Raw genomic sequence first — 21837 nt, 5'->3', positions numbered from 1 at the left:
ACATGGGCCTTGGGTCAAAGAGATCTGGGTGTAGATCCTACTTCTTTCAAGCCTATGTTTGAGTCCTTTATTTCTTCATCTCTAACACGGGCATGATGACACCTATTTTATAGCATTCAATAAGGCTCAGATGAGGTGAGATCTATAAAGTGCTAAGAGTATAACCTCTGATAAATGTTATCTAAACTATATGATAATATTTACAATATAAAGAAACTCTTTCCAGTCAGAGGTGCCTCTTACTGTAAAAGACACTAGTTTCAAAATCAATAGTAAGTTGGTTGATTGGCTTTCTGTTCCTTTCTCAGTAATTGCCAACTGTAAGAATTATTATTTTTTTATTTTTTTAACTTTTATTTAATTAATATAAATTTCCAAAGTACAGAATATGGATTACAATGGCTTCCCCCCCATAATGTCCCTCCCACCCGCAACCCTCCCCTTTCCCACTCCCTCTTCCCTTCCATTCACATCATGATTCGTTTTCGATTCTCTTTATATACAGAAGATCAGTTTAGCATACATTAAGTAAAGATTTCAACAGTTTGCTCCCACACAGAAACATAAAGTGAAAAATAATAGATGATTTTTTAAATGATGATGAAATCAGATCAGACCTATTGTCATGTTTAATCCCAGTGAGAGTCAAGTTGGGAATTGATAATTTCTTCTTCTTTTTTTTTTTTTTTTTACAGAAAAGATCAGTTTAGTATACATTAAGTAAAGATTCCAACAGTTTGCACCCCCATAGAAACACAAAGTGAAATATACTGTTTGAGTACTCGTCATAGCATTAAGTCTCAATGTACAGCACATTAAGGACAGAGATCCTACATGAGGGTTAATAACCAGAATCTACAAAGAGATCAAGAAATTCCACAAAAACAAAACAAACAACCCACTTAAGAGGTGGGCCAAGGACCTCAATAGACATTTTTCAAAAGAGGAAATCCAAATGGCCAACAGGCACATGAAAAAATGTTCAAGGTCACTAGCAATCAGGGAAATGCAAATCAAAACCACAATGAGGTTTCACCTCACCCCGGTTAGAATGGCTCACATACAGAAATCTACCAATAACAGATGCTGGCGAGGATGTGGGGAAAAAGGGACACTAACCCACTGTTGGTGGGAATGCAAACTGGTCAAGCCACTATGGAAGTCAGTCTGGAGATTCCTCAAAAACCTGAATATAGCCCTACCGTTCGACCCAGCCATCCCACTCCTTGGAATTTACCCAAAGGAATTTAAATTGGCAAACAAAAAAGCGGTCTGCACCCTAATGTTTATTGTAGCACAATTCACAATAGCCAAGACCTGGAACCAACCTAAATGCCCATCAACGGTAGACTGGTTAAAGAAATTATGGGATATGTACTCTTTAGAATACTATACCACAGTAAGAAACAACGAAATCCAGTCATTTGCAACAAAATGGAGGAATCTGGAACACATCATGCTGAGTGAAATAAGCCAGTCCCAAAGGGACAAATACCATATATTCGCCCTGATCAGTGACAACTGACTGAACACCAAAAAGGAAACCTGTTGAAGTGAAATGGACACTATGAGAAATGGTGACTTGATCAGCATAGCCCTGACTGTTCATGAACAACTTAATACATTATCCCTCTTAGTAGTTTTTTTTGTCTGTTCTACTTAATATGACTGGTTGAATTCTGTAATTAATACACAGTTATTCTTAAGTGTTGAAATTTAACTGAAATGTGATCCCTGTTAAACATAAGAGTGGGAATAAGAGAGGGAAGAGATGCACAATTTGGGACATGCTCAAGCTGACTTGCCCCAAATGGTAGAGTTAGAAACATACCAGGGGACTCCAATTTAATCCCATCAAGGTGGCATGTACCAATGCCATCTCACTATTCCAAGTGATCAATTTCAGTTCACAATTGATCATAATGAAAGGACTAAGAGTCAAAGGGAGCACATAAACAAGTCTAGTACCTGCTAACACTAACCGATAGAATAAATAAAGGGGAGAGTGATCCAACATGGGAAGCGAGATACTCAGCAGACTCATAGAATGGCGGATGTCCTAAACAGCACTCTGGCCTCAGAATCAGCCCTAAAGGCATTTGGATCTGGCTGAAAAGCCCATGAGAGTATTTCAGGCATGGAAAGCCAAGACACTCTGGAAAAAAAAAAAAAAAAAAAAACCTAAATGAAAGATCTCTGTGAGTGAGATCCCAGTGGAAAGAACAGGTCTTCAAAGAAGGTACCTTTCTCTGAAGGGAGGAGAGAACCTCCACTTTGACTATGACCTTGTCTAAACAAGATAAGAGTCGGAGAACTCAAGGGGCTTCCATAGCCTTGGAAACTCATGACTGGTGCATAGGGAGATTACTGATGCCATAAACAGGAGTGTCAATTTGTAAAGAATTATTTTTTAAAGATTTATTTATTTTTTATTTGAAAGGCAGAGTTAAAGAGAGGCAGAGCCAAAGACAGAGAAATCTTCTATTTGCTGGTTTACTCTCCAAATGGCTGCATGGCCAAAGCTGGGCTGATCCAAAGCCAGGAGCCAGAAGCTTCTTCCAGATCTCCCATGCAGGTGCAGGGGCCCAAGGACTTGGGCCATCTTCTACTGCTTTCCCAGGCCATAGCAGAGAGCTGGATTGGAAGGATCATGAACCAGGGCCCATATGGGATACCAGCACTGCAGGTGGTGATTTTATCGGCTACACCACAGTGCCAGCCCCATGTAAGAATTATTTATTGAGAGTATTCAAATCTGCATGAAATTGTTTTAGGAATTACTGGGAGTATTCAAATCTGCATGAAATTATTTTAGGAATTAAGGGCAATGAACAGATGAATAAAGCATATCTCTATCCCTTTAAATTGTTCATGTTGTATATGATTGACTCTCATTCTCAGTAGTTTTTACTGAGTTTTAATAAACACATCAACTAATAATAGTTTCTTATGTGAAATCAAAATTTATTTTTAACAACATATAAATTCATTCAAATGTTACTTTGGCAACTGTGAAATAAAGATAACCACTCAGTGTGTTATTGTTTTGTTTGTTAAACAGTTGTTAATTCACCCAATCCATATTAATTGAGTGCCTACTTTGCACCAGACATTGTTACAGGTGAGAAAGGGAAAAGAAGTCCCTGACCTCCAGGAGCTGATTTGGTTTTATTACCTTGGCCTTCATATTCTGCTGAACATAAACCATGGCCATGATGGATGAAAGGAAAAGCAAGATCATTCCACAAAATTTGGACATTGTTTAAGCCACAACCATGACCAAATATCCCCCATCTTGATTACTACTAACTCTTTAATTTATTACAGATTTAACCACTCTTCTATAAAAGATTTGTTAAGATACTTAGTCATAGAATTATGCCGATTTCCCAGCAGCTTCCAAGCCAGAGCAAAGTCCTTATACTTTCTCCCACATCACCTAATAAAAAACTAAAACCCTAACACACTCTTATGAGACACCCATATGTCCTCATGACATATGAGACGACTTCAAGAAGGCTATAGAAAATGGAATTGGAAGATGTGTATTGCATAGCTCTAGAAAAGAAAGGTGACAAAAGATGCTTCTGTAGTAGAGGTTGGATGTTTAAAAGCTAGCAATGCTCAGGAAATGTCAGCAATGCAAGCTATTTGAAGCAGGACTTTAATAACAGGGCTCACTCTAGCCTTCATCCTTCTAAAAAAAGTTTGGATTCTTATAGGCTTATCTGTCACTATAAGCAGAGGTTCTCCAATTATAAGATCAGTTATAACAGTGTTTGCTTATCTCATTCTACAAATATTCACTGGAAACATGAGAAAATACAGCAAAATCTATATATAATAAGCTAATTATTCTAATCTCTGAGGAGATTATATAAATTTATAACAGAAATTCATAATATGGACCAATATAATACTATCATATAAATCCCAGAGGTGTGTATATGCTATTAACTTTAAAATAACAAGAGACACAATAAGAAAAATTTGGCAACTATGAAAAATGGTCACCATACAAGACTTAATGTGAAAACTGGAGCAATAAGATATAAAATCAAATGTAAGAAAACAAGAGAAGTGTATGAGAATCCTTCAAAAAGTTCAATGAAAATGCAATTAAAAGATAAGCTGAGGCTGGCATTGTGGCATAGAGTTAGGCCACTGCCTTTGCCATCTGTATCTCATATGGCCATTGGTTTGAGTCCCTGCTGCTCCACTTCTGCTTCAGCTCCCTGCTAATGTTCCTGGGAAAGTAGCAGAGGATGGTCCATGTCCTTGGGCCCCTGCACCCATGTGGGAGACCTGGATGCAACACCTGGCTCCTGGCTTTGGCATAGCCCAGCTCTGGCAGGCAATTTTGGCCATTTAGGGGGTGAACCAACAGGTGGAAGAGCTCTCTCTTGTCTCTCTTCCTCTCTCTGTAGTTCTGACTTCCAAATAAATAAAATTAATTCTTTTTTTTAAAGATAAGCTTATTTTGGTGCAAAAATTGAAATCCATGCAGAGGATAGGTTCTCATTTATTTAAAGTGCATACAACTATAAATGGGTTTCAATATTTCTTTGTACAAAAACAAATTTATTTTTTAATTCTATTTCATGAACTTTCAAATATATACACATGAAGTGTTTTAATGATAAAAATCTATAATTTTTAATGACTGTAATTGGAAGTCCATAAAAACCTTTCATTGCACTCTGATTCCAATCACCTGATTTAATATATAATTTTTCTTGCATAATAAGATTATACACTTAAAAATATTTGTTTTTTATTTGAAAGGTAGACAACAGATAAAGGGAGGGAGACCCAGAGACAGAGAAACAGAGGGAGAGAGAGATCTTCAGTCTACTGGTTTACTCCTTAAATATCTACAACAGCCAGGTCTAGGCCAAGCTGATGCCAGGAGCCAGGAGCTCCATTTGGGTATCCCATATAGGTGGCAGGGGCCCAAGGCATCTTCTGCTGCCTTTCCAGGCACATTACTAGGAAGCTGGATTGGAAGTGGAGCAGCCAGTATTCCAACTGGCACTCTGCTATGGGATGCCAGTGTCACTGTGCCACAACACTGGCTGCTAGGATGCCAGATCTTATCCTGAAATTATAAATTCATGAAGAGCTAATTCTGTATTAAAGTTTGACTGCTTCCTAATTCATTATATGGCAGTAGCACACACCCTATTTTCTGGTCTATCATTCAGAATCAAGTTAATGAGGATTCAAAACAGTTTAATGCACACTTGATTACATTTATGTGATAAATTAGTTCTTGCAAACTATGTGCAAAGTGTTTTTTTTCACATATTCAAGTATATTTCAGTATACTACAGTATCCTCTATTTAAAGGAATAATATTTGAATCTTTTTTTGTTAATTTATCTGAAAGGCAGGGAAAGAAAAAGTGAGACACAGATAGGGATAGATCTTTCACACCCTGGTTCATTCAGGGCTGTACCAGATGTCACAGGAACTCAGTCCAGGTCTTCTTTGTAGGTGGTAGGAACCCAAGTACTTGAGTCATCATCTGCTGTCTCTTAGGGTCTATATTAGCAGAAAGTTGGATCGGAAGCAGAGGAGGGACTCAAATCCAGGCATTCTGATATGGGATGCAGGCGTCCCAATTGGTGACTTACCGGCCTTAGGAAAGCTCTTTTCTAGCAGTGTTCACAGGGGTGTTTGAGAAACAATTAGTAAAATGAAATCCTTTTTTTAAAAAAAAGATTTTATTTATTTATTTGAGAGGTGAGTTATAAACAGTGAGGGAGAGACAGAGAGAACGGTCTTCCATATGCTGTTTCACTCCCCAAATGGCTGCAATGGCTGGAGCTGGGCTGATCCGAAGCCAGGAGCCAGGAGATTCTTCTGGGTCTCCCACGCAGATGCAGGGGACCAAGTGCTTGTGCCACCTTCTACTGCTATCCCAGGCCATAGCAGAGAGCTGGATGGGAAGAGGAGTAGCTGGGACTAAAAACAGCGCCCATATGGGATGCTGGTGCTGCAGGAGGAGGATTAACCTACTGTGCCACAGGACCAGCCCCATGAAATGAAATCCTAAATTCAGTGTCTAAAACCCTCCACATTTCTGATACCCAGTTTAAGATCTACATCTACTTGGCCTCCCTTGCTCTTCCTTCCTGCCTATGCCTGTTTGCATACCTCTGATCCTCCTCTTTGACTCTGTTCATGAGGGGATCCTTCTCCACTTCATTCTGCACTTTTCCCCTTCAGAGAGAGACTATGAACTACTGAAGTAGGGGAGTTGTTTTGTTACTTGGTGTTCTCTCCCTCTGCCACTCCAAGGGCTGTCTCCAAATCACATATTTCCTTCCCAGCACTTCTATCTGAAGATATTTTTTTGCATTTCTCCATACCTTAGTTGTTTCCCTTTAATGGAATGTATGGTCCTTAAAAAAAACAAGGACATCATTCAAAGTATATCCCCATTGCCTGGAGTAGTATCTAGTTCTCAAAATATACATCATGAATAAATATGCTGTCCAGGAGATTCACCTTTCTATGTAGATATAGTTAATTATATATTGCATTTAGTTAGTTTCTATCTATCAAATCATTTCTTGTTTTCAGCCCCATTGCCAGCCCTTGATTTGCAAAAGCCATGAATTTTAAGATCATATTTATTTTATTGCATTTATAAAGATTTATTTTATTTATTTGAAATGGAGGGAGTTAGGTAGAGAGAGAGAGAGAAAGAGAGAGACAGAAAATCTTCCATTGGATGGTTCACTTCCCAGATGACCTCAATGGCTGGGTAGAGCTGGGCCAGGCCAAAGCCAGGAGTCTAGAACTCCATCTAAGTCTCCCACATGGGTACAGGGGCCCAAGGATTTGAGCCATCTTCCACTGCTTTCCTTGGCACTTTATCAGGGAGTTGGATTGGAAGCAGAGCAGCCAGGACTTGAGCTAGTGAAGTGCCACAGCATAAGCCTCTATTTTACTTTATGTCAAGCTGTTTAACAACCAAGTTCAGTGAAGGCCTCTTTTTGAAGTAACTAGAAATTGTATATTCTTTAACAGGGGTAAATTTCAAAGTAAAAATTTAAAAAAAGTTTACAAACATCTGAGTAGAGCTAATCATTTATTAATAATGTAGGAAATTTTATCTATACTTTGGAAACATCTATTTTTAAACATTTATTTACTTGAGAGAGAGTGAGAGAGAGAAACGCTTTCCCCATTCACTGAATCACTACCCAATGTTTGTATTTCCATGGCTGGCCTAGGACTGAATCTGGCAACTAGGAATGCAATCCATGTCTCACATGTGAGTGGATGGCAGGAACCCAATTAGTTGAGCCACCATCACTGCCTCCCAGGGTCTGTATTGGGAAGAAGCTAGAGTCAGGAGCCAGAGTTTGCAACCAAACCTAGGTACTCCAATGGGATTCAGCCATCTTAACCAGTGTATTAACCTCTAGGCTAAATGCCCTCTCCCTAGAGAATTTCCTAATTGTGATTTGGGAGTTCACATGTTGATTCATGAAAATGATTGTGACGTAACACTTACTCAAACTCAGGCACTAACTATAAAAACTCAAAATCAATTATATGAACAAGCACATAATCATGCTTTTGGCCTACAACATGCCTTTTAGCAAAATCATGAGTCTTTTTTTTTTTTCACAAAACATCTGAATTATTGGGGTCTAGACAGTACGCACCTATATGAGTGGCTTGTTAGGAATTGTTACCTTGGGACTGCTCTTAACATTATACATAAGTGTGGAAGCATTAACTTGCCAGGACATAGTTGGGCTACTACTTGAATTTCTTGAAATCGTTCCTCCTTGTCTCAGCCCAGCACGCAGGAGGTGAAGCAGCCTACCTTGACATGGGTTCCCTTCCTAGTCATGCGTGTATTACAGAATGTCATGACACATCAATGAGGACTGCATTGTGATGCAGTTCTGATGATGCCCCTGCCACCCTGTGATGCACCATAAAATGCTTAAAATGCGCAGTTCTCATGTGAAGGAGAGACGAAGCTCACGGCTTGAAAGTAGCGGCGGGGATTACTTCACTTGCTCTGTGAGTAGCTCCCTTTATAGGAGTCAGTTCCGTGGGGTGTGTCACATAGTGTAACTATCATAACATCAAAGTTAATAATAATTTTATCATTTATTGAGCATTCACCAGCTGCTAGGATCTGTCCTAGCTGCGTATCTAGCTTATCTCATTTGATCTACTGAACTGCAGGTAGGTATCTATTCATATTTTCAGATGAGGAATCTGAGTCTTCCAATATTAGGTAACTTAGTCCAAGAAATTAGGATTAGGTGGAATGCGTACATGAAAACCCAGATAGGTTTGACTCTAAAGTGCATACTAAGCTTTAAGCTGTTCTGTCCCCAGGACCTAAGTTAGGCGCCACAGGAACAACCCAAAAACTCTCTTAACTTTCCAATTGGAAAAAGACTAAGCACTTTCTAATTCAAAGAGCCTATTTTCACTCACAGGAGAAAGTGAAACATTTCTGATGACAGATACGCACAACTTGCTCACCCCTCCTTAAGAAGAGTAAGAAAGTGGGAACTCAGGCATATGTTAAAATCCTCATTTAACCACAGTGTGCACATATATCAAAATATCATGTCACATGCCATGAATATAGGCAATCTTATTTATCCATTAAAAAACTGAATTTTAGAAATTTTAGAAGAAAATGGCAACAAAACTAGAACACAGCTGAAGCCTGCGAGAACGGAAAGGCACAACACTTTAAGCCAACTCCTGAGTTGTCAACAAAATCCCCGCCATGAGCTTTTGAAATCTGTTGGCGAGTCTCTGAATCCCTCTGAATCACAAGCACCTCACACACCAAAAAGGATGACAGTGCAGGCCCCCGCTTTCCCACAGCTGCGTGCATCCTGACATCAGGTCTTGCTTCCACTAGACTTCCTGCCGGGAAGGCCTTGGAGGGACCTCTCCATGAGCTCTTTCCATGATACACAGGGGCAAACGTAACCGTGTCCTTATGTTTTGTGGCACTCTGAACTCTGCGCCACGTATTTGAGAATCACTTATCTTCCTGTCTGTCCTGTGCCGCTATGCTCCTGGGGGACAGGGATTTGTTCATCATGTACCCCTCCTTTCTTCCTCTCCTCTGTAAACAATCCAACCAGTGGCCTACACAAAGTAGGCTCTCAACAACCGTCACATAGAAGAGGAGGCGTGATGCCCCACTCCTGTTTATTTCAGCCTCCGCATTTTGATCATTAAAAAGTAAGCTTTTAAAAGCATCCCAGAATTAAGACAGATACACTATGACCCACATTCCTAAAATGGCTGTTTTACTGGAACAATCAGGAAGGAGATATCTATCTCTAGGACAAGGAAACAGAGAGGACAATGCCTGTTTCTCTTCCTCAAGTCAAGAAAACTCCAGTTGTGGAGCTGTCACTACACCAATAATCAGGCCCCCCTCTCCTCTTCATTTTTTTTTTTTCCATCTACTTGTCATGATTAAATGGATCCTCAAAGCTGACCCTTTTATCTTGTGATCTGAGAAGTACGGACTCCGTGACACTTCGCACAAATGCCACTACGCTACCAGTGGGATAAGCATTGTTCTTCCTTGAAATCTTGTTTTAAGTTCCTATATCAGAGTGGAAAGCGGGTCAGATGAACTCGAATTCAAAGCCACCTGGCTTCTGCTATTGCCAACCATGTAAATATCTTGTTTCTGCTACTGCTACTACTGCTTTTTTTTTTTTCTTCTATTTGACAGAGGGGTAGAGAGAGAGAAAGATAACAGAGACAGAGACAGAGAGAATTGCCATTCTCCATTCACTTCCCAAGTGTCCTAGGAACTTAATACCCGGTTCCCAAGTGGATGGCAGGGACTCAAATACTTGAGCTATCACTACTGTCTCCGAGGGTGAGCTTTAGCTGGGATCCCTAGCGGAGCTGGGTCTCGAACCCAGGCAATCCCAAATGCCACGTGGCTTCTCAAGCGCATGGTCAACTGTTGGGCCTAAGCCCACCCTCGTCTTTTTAAAGCTGCCCTTTATCAGGCTGTAAACTGCAGGAAATGATTCTTCTCCAGCAAGGTTATTCATGGCGATGATGTCCATCACACGGTAAGTGCACAGTTCAACAATATTAAATGGTCGATAAATATTCGTTTTGAGGAGGGTTCTGAGCTATACAGAGACGGGAGAAGGGCCTTGACAAATACCAGCCTCTTCACAGCACGGGGTGGGAAGACAGAGCCCTCCCACCTCCCAACAGGGTATCACAGATAACTCACTCTTGCTCCTAAAATGCGTAAACGTCTTAACAGGGAGCCTTTCTCTGCATTCCCTCCCCAGCCGACGTGTGCGCAGAGGTTTCACAGGTAGTTTGAAACTTTGGGACTCTGCACCGCCAGGGACCGGCTCCCAAAGTCCACTTCTTCCCTGGAATACACTCGGGGTGTGCTTTTTCGCCTTGCAGCTGGAGGTTTCGTTTCCATTTCCTCCCAGGGCCGCATACGCACGAGCACGAGGGAGGTGGCTCGCCCGTGGCTCGGGGACTCGAGTGACTTCTGGGGCGGCCGCCGGCCTCCACCCACGGCCGAGGCCGTGACGTCACGGGTGGTGGCTCCCTCCCAGGCTGGGCGTATAAAGCGGCAGGTGCGCGGCGCTCGGAGGATCATTCGCACACCTCGGTGCCCGCGCCCCAGTCGCGGCCGAGCCTTCCCTAGCGAGCCCGGGGAGCCGAGCCGGGCCGGGCCAAGGGACGCAGCCACACACGCTCCTCTCCCCTCTCTCTTCCGCCTCCCCTCCTGCACCGCCTTCTCCGACCAGTAGCTCCTGTCGAGTTGCCCCAGAGACGGAGGCGCCGCCGCCCCGCGGGACCAATGAGAGCCCCGCTGCTGCCGCCGGCGCCCGTGGTGCTGTGGCTGCTGATCCTCGGCTCAGGTGAGCACCTGCGCGCGCTGAGCTGCCGGGCGCTTCTCCCGCGGCAGCCCGAAGTGTCTCCCTTTGATCTGTGCAGCTGCATCTCCCCAGAACGACTTTGGACGCCTGCAACTTGGCCGGGCAGATAGCCATCCCCGTGCTCCACCTGCGGTTTCTCCAAGAGAGAAGAGAGGAGCCGGCGGATGTCTCAGGCGTCCAGGCCAGAGCGAGGGTGCCCGGGAGAACCCCTGTGCTTTTATTTCCGTGCAGCTGGTGGGGCCTTTAGGAATCGTTTCATCCTAACCCTGCCGAGGCCAGGCAGGTGAAGGGATTTCCACAGATGTCAGAGCAGTGAATTCCTGCACCCAGGAGTGTTCGCTGCCTCCTACTTAAATTCCCAGCTCCTCGGCCTGGTGATTTCCTTTGTGCTTTCCTGGAGAGACTCTCAGGGTTCGTTCAGAGCACCCCTCTGGTGCTGTTTCCTTGAGACCAGCAAGGTACAATCAGGCTTGAAACTCGGGGCCCCAAGTCTTCCCTGCGCAGCTGTTTCTTCCCTGTGTAATAACCATATAAATGTATTTTAAAAAATAATAATAGTCATTATTATCAGCTGTCATTTATATTACTTTTTATACTCCATATATTCTTAAAAATATGAGCAACATGTTTAGAAAATCTGATAACTACATAGAGAACCTACTAAAATCGGCCAGGATAGCATTCTAGCAAACAGTGTGTTGGGAACGTGAAGCAAGGGGAGATATTTAGACATTTTCTGATAATTCTATTATGTTGCATTGCCTGTTTGGCGGCGGCATCATCATCATCATCATCATCATCATTTAATGTGGAAATTAATGTAGATGATCTGTGGAAAAGAAAACCCGGATAAAAGCAGCTCTGTAATTGGAACAGCTGAGTGTGCTTGTTGGCAAAATGCGAAGTTGCTTTCATAAGTGACTCAGTCCCAAACAATAGCGGGCCCATGTGCAATAACTGCTTTGATAGCCGAGGACAAACATTTCTACCCAACACAGTTGACTGGTGAGAGAGCCCTCGCTTTACCTTTTCTTCTCTTGTCCCCTCCCTGCCCCCTCTGCAGGTCCCTCTGCGGCTGGATTGGAACTCAATGATACCTACTCTGGGAAGGGAGAATCGTTTTCCGGGGACCACAGCACTGACGGGCTTGAGGTCACCTCTAGGAGTGAGATGTCCCCAGGAAGCGAGATTTCCCCTTTGAGTGAAACGCCTGCTACTGGTGACCTGTCCTCCGGGGCGGACGATGACTATGCAGAAGAGTATGATAATGAACCACAAGTATCTGGCTATATCGTAGATGATTCAGTCAGAGGTGAGGAGAGGAGAAAGAGAAAATGTGGGCTAAGGCTGTACAGGCTGATTTGGGCAAAACTGCTGCTTTTCAGAAGAGAAGCTGCACCCCAGATTGTCAAGTGCTTTCTTGTGTGTGTTGTCTCTTGCATGCCCTCTAGGTAACCGACACAGAAAAGCCATAGGCGGGCACATCTGTAGGTCTAGAGTGCCAACAGGTGTTTTATGTCTGTTAAGTCTAATCTTCACAGGAGCTTTAGCAAAGTGGAATTGTTATTTTCATTTGGCTAATGTGATGCTACCTGAAGCTCAGTAGGGTTAATTGTTTTGCCCAAGGTTACACAGGTGGTGAGCAGATGAGCCAGAATTAGTGTGCCATTCTGCTTGGTTCCTGATACTGTGTTCTTTCCCATCATGCTGTATGACTGCCATTCTGAGACAGAGGTGGACATTCACCATTCCTGTCCACTTTGTATCTTGGTTTTTGTATCTCCACCCCCAACACCACCCTGCCAAATAAGCTGCATTTCTAAAGATTTATTTATGTATTTGAAAGGCAGAGTTACATACAGAGAAGGAGAGACAGAAAGAAAGAGAGAGATATCTTCCATTCGCTGCTCCACTCCCCAGATGGCCTCCATACCAAGGCCGGAAGCTAAGAGGCTGGAACCCCACTTGGGTTTACCATGGAAGCGGCAGGTGCCCAAGAAATTGGGCGATCGTCTGCTGCTTTTCCAGGTGCATTGCAGGGAGTTTGTATAGGAAGAGGAGCAGCCAGGACTCATACCGTGCTCAGCTGGGAAGGTGGCACTTTGCAAGCAGCTTAACTGCCTGTGCCTCAATGCCAGCCCCAATAACTAGATTTTAACAATAATCAGGGAACAGAAGGAATAGTGGGATAGGAGTTAGACAGAAGTTTTTTTAAGCATTAGGTATGGAGAAGCTAATGATAATAATTATGCTTTTTGGGAGTATTCAAGGAGGACAAATATGCATAAATTTAAATAGCTGAAATCACTATTTAACCCCACATACCATTTAAAAGTTAAATAACAGGCCTGCGCAGCGGCTCAATAGGCTAATCCTCAGCTTGCGGCACCGGCACACCGGGTTCTAGTCCCAGTTGGGGCGCCAGTTCTGTCCCGGTTGCTCCTCTTCCAGTCCAGCTCTCTGCTGTAGCCCGGGAGTGCAGTGGAGGATGGCCCAAGTCCTTCGGCGCTGCTCCCACATGGGAGACCAGGAAAAGCACCTGGCTCCTGGCTTCAGATCAGTGCGGTGCGCCAGCCGCAGCACATCAGCTGCAGCGGCCATTGGGGGGTGAACCAACGGCAAAAGGAAGACCTTTCTCTCTCTCTCTCTCTCTCTCTCACTGTCCACTCTGCCTGTCAAAAAAAAAAAAAAAAAAAAAGTTAAATAATAGGATAATAGGGAACCGTGTTTTCCTTCACTTTTGTTGTTATCTAATCTTTGGAAAAGACCCTTTTCTTAAAGTGAGATTCCCCAAATAAGAGACAAATATTATTCATCACTTTAATACAACTTTGAGTTTGAGGGGAAGAGGTCATCAGTACTTAAAATCTAATATCCTAGGAGCATCTCTATGGAGGCAGTTGATTCACAAGCCCCAATTTAAGGCCTTTTCTCTCCTGATCTGAGTTACCCTGACTCCTCCCCTTCTCTCTGGTTCCCAGAAGTGGTGCAAAGAGCAAATGCTGCCACAGGCTAAGAGATTGGGGTAGATGACTGGTGGAAATGCTTCAACGAGCATTCCATTTCACTCCCTTGCTTCTGAACTTTTGGTTTTATGTGATGTGGCGAAGGGGTCTATTTATAATTCTTATTTTCAGGGGCATGAAATTAGACCATCAGGGTGCCTGGAAACTGCCTCTTAAAGATGCTTCACGTTAACACTTCAGCACGCCAAAGAAGTTAGTGGCACAAAGGGCCAGTGCTCGAAACTGCAATGTATTGTGAACTCGAGTTAAAAGCTATAGAAATACTTCAGTGTAGTGACTATATTTTATCTGTTCTTGTCAAGAATTTGAAATCTGTGGATGTGAAGCAATATTAGTTTAAAATGTTTCTTTTAGAGGACTTATTCTAACTTGGATTCTTTTATTATTAGAGGGATGTTTCAATATAGAAATTGCATTAACCCCTATTGAATATGGCTCCTAATATGACTTTGAAAAAGTTATTAGTTTGCTAAAATATTTATATTATTTGTCCTTTCCTAACCAGAAAGGCTCTGCTTCTGATACCCTGTGAACCTTACCATGGTTCTAAAGTTTTCTATTTAATGGGTATGTATGATCATTATGATGAGTGGCATTACTCTTCACTGGGCACTGTTTGCCAGATATTGGATCAGATAAACCTATTCAGGGGTTACTGTAACAAAATGCATAGCATTAACACAGAAATAGCCCTTAATTTGATGAACTTTAGCATACAATACTCAGGGTTTCCCACCATCAAGTAGTACCCATTAATTCCCAGCTGTGATTGTGAACACAAGGTCAGTAGTTGGGAATTAATGGGTACTACTTGATGGTGGAAAACCCCAAGTCCTATTTTAACCAATACCATTGACGTTTTTACCAGGAAAACATAGAAAACATCAGACAATAGAGAAATGACAGGTGTTGACATCCCAGCACTGTCATTTCTTAACTTCTCATCCTGGGGCAAGTAACTTACCGTCATTGAACTTTAGTTTCCTCATCTGTCTCATGTGGGTAATATTATATACAAGTGTCATTTGTGTTTAATTGAGTTAATGTTCATTACCCCAACTTTTGAATGTAATAGAAATTCAAGAAATATTTAAAATGTGTAGTGGATTTTTCTTATACATGTAATTCCTATTATCAGTAATGCTGCTGCTGCTGCTGATACAAATGAATTCAAAATTTGTGTGTAAGCTAGTAAAATCACCAAGTGTTCAGATTTTTTAAAAAAGATTTATTTATTTATTTATTTGAAAGAGTTACAGAGAGTCAGAAGCAGAGGGAGAGAGAGGTCTTCCATCCGCTGGTTCACTCCCCAAATGGCTGCAACAGCCAGAGTTGGACCAATCCGAAGCCTGGAGTCAGGAGCTTCTTCCAGGTCTCCCACACAGGTGCAGGGGTCCAAGGACTTGGGCCATCTTGTACTGCTTTCCCAGGTCATAACAGAGAGCTGGATCGGAGGTGGAGCAGCCAGGAATTGAACTGGTGCCCATATTGGATGCTGGCACTGCAGGCGACAGCTTTACCCGCTACACCACAGTGCTGGCCCCAGTGTTCAGATTTTTAAAAGTTATTTTCTTTGTGAATGTATGGTGTATGTATCATGATGAACAACAAGACAAACATAGCCATTATTCCTGTGAGTTCTTACTGCTATGTTTTCTCTCTCACTAAGGTGTGCAAATGGTATATAAGATTAAGGGAGATTATCATAATAAATCTTATCTTTTTTAGTTGAACAGGTAATTAAACCCAAGAAAAACAAGGCAGAAAGTGAAAAGACTTCAGATAAACCCAAAAGAAAGAAAAAGGGAGGCAAAAATGGCAAAAACAGAAAAAACAAAAAGAAGAAAAACCCATGTGATGCAGAATTCCAAAACTTCTGCATTCATGGAGAATGCAAATATATAGAGCACCTGGATGCAGTAACGTGCAAGTGAGTTTTCCTAAGTTATACAGAATTCTGTGTTTCTAACACTTGTCTGAAATCCCGAGACTCAGAAAGCCATTCATTTTTTTCAATGTATAAACCAAGGTTCAGCAAACTTTTTCTTAAAGGACAAGATAGTAAATATTTTGGGCTTCATGTCCCAAGATGATGTATGTAGTTATATATTCAAATAAAATGGAACCATTTTTTTAAGATTTATTTTATTTATTTGGAAGACAGAGTTACAGAGAGAGGCAGAGTCAAAGAGAGAGGGAGGTCTTCCATCCGATGGTTCACTCTCCAAGTGACCACAATGGCCAGAGCTGAGCTGATCAGAAACTAGGAACCAGAAGCTTCTTCTGGGTGTCCCACGTGGGTATAGGGGTCCAAGGACTTGAGCCATCTTCTGCTTTCTCAGGCCAAAATAGAGAGCTGGATTGGAAGTGGAGCAGCCGAGACTCAAACTGACGCCCATTTGGCATGCTGGCACTGTGGCCCAGGGCTTTAACCCACTGCACCACAGCACCAGCCCTGGAACCATTTTTTTAAAAATCTAAAATCATCCTTTCCTTGAAGGCTATAAAAAGACTTGGTAAATGCCCAGACTTCATCTATGGGCTAGTGTTTGCTGATGCCTGTTACAAACTATAAATTTTTTTTACAAACTATAATTTTGCAATACATTTAAAAAAAAACCTTTTCTTCAAAAAAAGGACCTGAAAGTGTTTTTCTGATAACCTTGTTCTAACTTCTTTTCATCCGAATGCTGCTAGCACATTAGGTGATAGTGGTATGTACTAACTGCCTAACAAGTCACTGAACTCATCAGTTGGTCATAAAAAGTGTACCAAGAGTTGCAAGGTGTGTCTTGGAACATGATACTCAACTAATTCAACGTGTTCCTATACTAATACATCTTTTGTGAGAATCCGATCTACAACTCATGATTTTGAAATACAAATAAATTGAATAACCCTTTTAATATTGGAATTCAAGGGCTATTTATGACCTGGAAAGTAAGCTTAGAATCCATAAATGTCTCTGGTGATTATAATTTTCAAATGTGGGCTCTTTGCAGATGTCATCATGATTACTTTGGTGAACGCTGTGGAGAAAAATCCATGAAGACTCACAGCATGGTGGACAATGATTTATCAAAAATTGCTTTAGCAGCCATGGCTGCCTTTGTCTCTGCTGTGAGCTTCACAGCTGTTGCTGTTGTTATTACAATCCAGTAAGTATGATAAGACTATTAATATTATGGCATGTTAAGTTTTTTGGTATTTCTATGATACTCTGTTGTCATAACTTAGATGAATTATTATGTGGAAGGTGTGTGCTCTTTGGTTCATATCTTTACAGGTCATTGACAAAGATCACAGAATGCGGTCAAAACTTACATTACTTTGGCTGCTATTAAAGCTTAATATATTATAAGGCCCTTTCTCAGAATATCTAACAATTTTTAAATACAAAAATTTATGGTTTTATTTTATGTTCCACTTCTATTCATGATTATTCTAAATCTCAGAAAGTGTTGATATCTTCTGTGAATGTTACAAAGTCTGAGCAAGTACTCCAGAAACTAATTCATGGCTGTAATAAACTCATAAGGTCAGACATTTTGCTTTGGTGCTAAAACTCACCAAGAACTTCAAATGAGCAGCCAAGAGAAGATATGTTTTCTGCTCATACTAGAATGTCAAATCCTGAGTTAAGAATTGCGTAGCATGGGACTAGTTTACTTAGAACTCATGCCTATTTTGTTATTGTTAAATGTAATAATATGGAGACTCACCTTTTAAAAAAAATTTCCTGCATATGGTATGGTGTAGGAAGCCAGGATAATTCCATTACTGTTCAACCCTATAATGACTTCCCTATGCTTATAATAACAGATCGCATACTTCATGACCAATGAATGCTAGAACTAGACTGCACCATGTAGTGGGCACTAATGGGAACATCAAATGGCATTGTCTGTCCAACAGAAGCCAGAATAAGGGAAGTTGGAGGAGGGCATGGATGTCTCTATGATGACTCATGTGCTACTGGAGCTTGGGAAAAGCAATGCATTCATTATTCTAATTTTAGGTCTTGGTAAATTACTGTAACAACTGGATTATGTACATGATCTACCACTACTGCCATTCAGGAAACAAGGGGTTATCTTCTGTCATTGTTTACTATTATTTTGAATTCAAATGAGATAGTGATAAAATAACACATAAGAAAACTCCCTTATCATGCGCATGAAGTTGGATGAGTGTTTAAATTTATTCTGATCTTCTAGTACCTCAAGCTAGATATGCAAATATGTTTAGAAAAGATACCTTCAGATGCATCATTATTACTTGACATTGAAGGATAGAAGAAATCAAATGCTAATTAGGGAAACATTTTACAATAATTAAACTTATAATTATTTCGCTGAAATATTTAATAATCTTTTATAAAAGTATGAAAAGACTTTGTCATATTGGAACTTTTGAAGTAGTGACTTTTCTACTTTTCTTTAATATTCTCCTTGTATTTTAATCATACATACAACAAACACTAGGCCTAAGCCATGGTTGCTAGGGTGGTACCTTTCATAATTGGAGTGAATTTTTTTCTCCAAATATGACAATGGAAGAAAAGTTGTTATGATTTCAATGATATTATTTAGTAGATAGGTTAAATATCTATTAAAATAGAATTACTGGTACACCAAGAATTTTTCAAACCATTGGGTTGAATGTAGTAATTAAAAAAAAAAAAAAAAGAAATATTTACATTTAAAAACAAAGTCCAACTTCTTTGATAAGCCTATTTGAAAAGAAATTTCTAGTCATTTAAGTTGGTTTGTGCAAGCATAGATTCTATGTGTGGTAAAACTATGCTAGCATCATTTCCTGCAGCTGCACATGGAGGTCAGTTAAGTTCTGACTTACCTCCTGAAATGAAATTCTGTGTCTCACAACACTTATTTAAACCACAGTCCACCGTCCTCTGGAAATGTGCTTATAGAAAGTCAGTATAGGGGTCAACACTGTGGCACAGTGAGCTAAGCCTCTGTCTGTGGCACTGGCATCCTATATAGGTGCCAGTTCATGTCTTGGCTGCTCCCGGGAAAGCTTCAGAGGATGATTCAAGTGTTTGGGCCCCTGCACCCATGTGGGAGACCCATAAGAAGCTCCTGGCTCTTGGCTTTGGATTGAGCCCAGCTCTGGCCATTACGGCCGTTTGAGGAGTGAACTGATGGATGGAAGATGTCTCTCTCTGTGTCTCCCTCTTTCTGCCTGTAACTCTGTCTTTCAAATAAATAAATGAACCATTTTTTTTGAAAGAAAGTATAAATGCCCTCAGAAAAAAAGTATTGATAGTATCATATCATATAGTTGGGTTTAGTTTTGGTTTAGTGCCAAGTAAAAGTACTTAATTATCTATAAGGACTCATAAAAAGGATTTCCCTGAATTCATGAAAACTCCATTCAATATATAGATAAATGGAACTTTGATAACAGTAGAATGTCTTCTTTTCTAAAGGCTTCGAAAACGATGCTTCAGGGAATATGAAGGAGAAGCTGAAGAACGAAAGAAACTTCGACAAGAAAATGGAAATGCACCTGCCATTGCGTAGCTGAGGATAACACAGGTTTGAATTTGTAAAAACAAAATAGTTAGATAACATTTTAGAATTTTGAAAAATAAAATACTCAATTATCTTAAGAAAAATGAGGAATGTATTCTAAATTATGGGTAGAATATGAACAATGACTTTATTAAAATATTTTCCCTTTGGGTATGAGGTAAAGTTCAATACTAAGGATAGATTATGTGCTTAATCAGTTTGTAAGGGAGATAGAGACACTGATCCTGTCTCAAATAACTTGTGATTTAGTGGATAAGAGAAAAATATAGGGAACTGGAACACTGGGATGGGGGAGGGGGATATAAGACAGGCACCAGTGAAGAATGAGGAGTTTCCCATGAAAAAAGAATCTAGTGGAGTGTACTTCAGGAGCAGAAGGGTTGTGATTCGGGATGGCGTTGGAAGTGAGCCTTTAAAGGGCTGCTGAGATTGGGACAAGCAACCATGAAAGGGAAGGGCGGGTAATGCTGAGAGGTAGAACAGGCCATTTTAGAAGCTTATGGAAAATGGTCTTGTTTGAATGAATGTGAGCGGAGATAAGGTTGAAATGATAGGTTGACCTCACACAGTGGAGAACCAAAGTTCTGGCAATGGCATTAGAAGTGGACTTACTGGGTTAAATATTCTGCCAAAGAGAGGTAGTACATAGAGGAGGGGGGTGGGTCAAAATTTGAGAAATATCTTGGGCTAGATTTCATAAAGAGTGAAAGCAGGGCATATTGTGGGTATAAGAAAGTGTGAAGAGAGGTATTCATTGTTATTGAAAGCAAGGGGAAAGAAACTTCCATGAGAAGATCGAGACTAGGAGACCAAGGACACAATTCAGTGAGTCTGAAGAAAGGATTTGGTTTCCCAGATACTCAGAAAAAGACAGCGTCACATCCTTATCTTATTGGATTTCTAACATCAGTGGGATTGTTACTTGAAAAACTTGTTATATATGCTTATTCCTAAGCCCAACATTAAATCTACTGAATAGAATATCTATTTTTAACAAACACTCTAGATAGATTTGATCCTTAGAGAACCATTACATTTAGCATTAGCTAAAGGTCAATATTATGTTCTTAGCCTATTACAGAATTAGCTCAATAACTCAAAAAATGGATAATTATCTGTATCAGTGCTGTACTCAGTATTTATTGTATCAATTAATTAAAGTATTGGCTTAATAGGCTGAATCTAGGACCACTAATATGAATAAAGGTGGATTTTTGGTTATTTAATGCTATTGAGATTTCTCAACGTAGGTCCAGAATGACTTTCGGAAAAGGAATATGCTGAGTGGCACAGAGTGGCCTCCTAATTATCTGGGTAGCTACTACTATTATGCCCTTGGCACTAATTATCCTAAATTAACTGTATATCATAAATACCCAGGGCCATTTAATCCTTGATTTTAATTATGTCCACCGCATAGATTTGATTGGGAAAAATGTTTCTCATGACTGCTGTCATCTTTTATTAGACAGATTTTCATGCAAGATTTGAGCATACAGTCTTCTACCTAAGTAGTCAAATGTCCCTAGCTAGTATGAAACAGGTTTAAGCCAGAATGATTGTTTCTGAAAAACTCTTAGCCTTTCTTATAACATATCCTAGAGAAACAGACAAACAAGCACAAACAGAAAATCTGGTACTCAGTTCTTTGAAATTTCTTGAAGCTATGATGGAGTTGAGCTTATCTCTAACATTTTATTTTCTAACAGGATATCGTATTGGAGCCACTGCCAAGTTACAACTATGAATGATGTGTTGGTCTGCTTTTCACTGGATCATAAGAAAATGGCACCATTTTGTTCTGACGCTTTTAAACTTTCAATTGTCACTTTTTATGCTAAGTCTTATTTCTGTACATAAAGATGCATGGAGATAAAAAGTATTTTTTCAAGTTGTAAATAATTTATTTAATATTTAACAGAAGTGTATTTATTTTATGGTTCATTAAACTTTTTTAATCAAACTGATTTAAGAGTTTGAATATTAGTTTTGAAATTGTGAGACTCTGGGTTATTTTTTTCCTCATACTTACTTGGTCATTTAAAAATAATTTCCTCTTCTTTTCTACATTTATCTTGATTTTAAAACATTCATTTTTTAGAAAGCACTTTTAATGCAAAAATTATAAACTAGAATTAGACTTTTCACAAACACTAATAATATTCATATTAACCATCAGAAATTGGCCTTTCTTGCTCCACATAGAATTTACAAATCCTTAGGGCTGGCACCATGGCTCACTTGGTTAATCCTCCGCCTGCAGTGCCAGCATCCCATATGGGCACCGGTTTTAGTCCTGGATGCTCCTCTTCC

The 21837-nt window shown here is 40.5% G+C and overlaps 1 protein-coding gene across 2 annotated transcripts; it reads left to right on the top strand.

Annotated features, from left to right (window-relative positions):
* The first annotated feature begins 10596 nt into the window (after positions 1–10596).
* AREG (amphiregulin) lies at positions 10597–21491 on the top strand. 2 transcript variants are annotated; one of them, XM_017347491.4, is made up of 6 exons: positions 10597–10922; positions 12004–12252; positions 15695–15896; positions 16969–17124; positions 19419–19527; positions 21234–21491. In XM_017347491.4, exons 1-5 carry the CDS (start codon positions 10862–10864, stop codon positions 19510–19512), a joined length of 762 nt encoding a protein of 253 aa, XP_017202980.1. In that variant the 5' UTR covers positions 10597–10861; the 3' UTR covers positions 19513–19527; positions 21234–21491. The 2 variants fall into 2 exon arrangements, with proteins under 2 accessions (XP_017202980.1, XP_089158766.1); XM_089302640.1 differs by having other exon boundaries at positions 10921–11398.
* The last annotated feature ends 346 nt before the right edge of the window (positions 21492–21837 follow it).

The sequence above is a fragment of the Oryctolagus cuniculus genome, chromosome 8 (assembly GCF_051225735.1).
Source record: "Oryctolagus cuniculus isolate XC-2025 breed Fujian yellow rabbit chromosome 8, ASM5122573v1, whole genome shotgun sequence".
Lineage (NCBI taxonomy): Eukaryota > Metazoa > Chordata > Mammalia > Lagomorpha > Leporidae > Oryctolagus > Oryctolagus cuniculus.
Note: the sequence above shows the minus strand (reverse complement) of the source record. Positions and strands in the feature narration are given on the sequence as shown.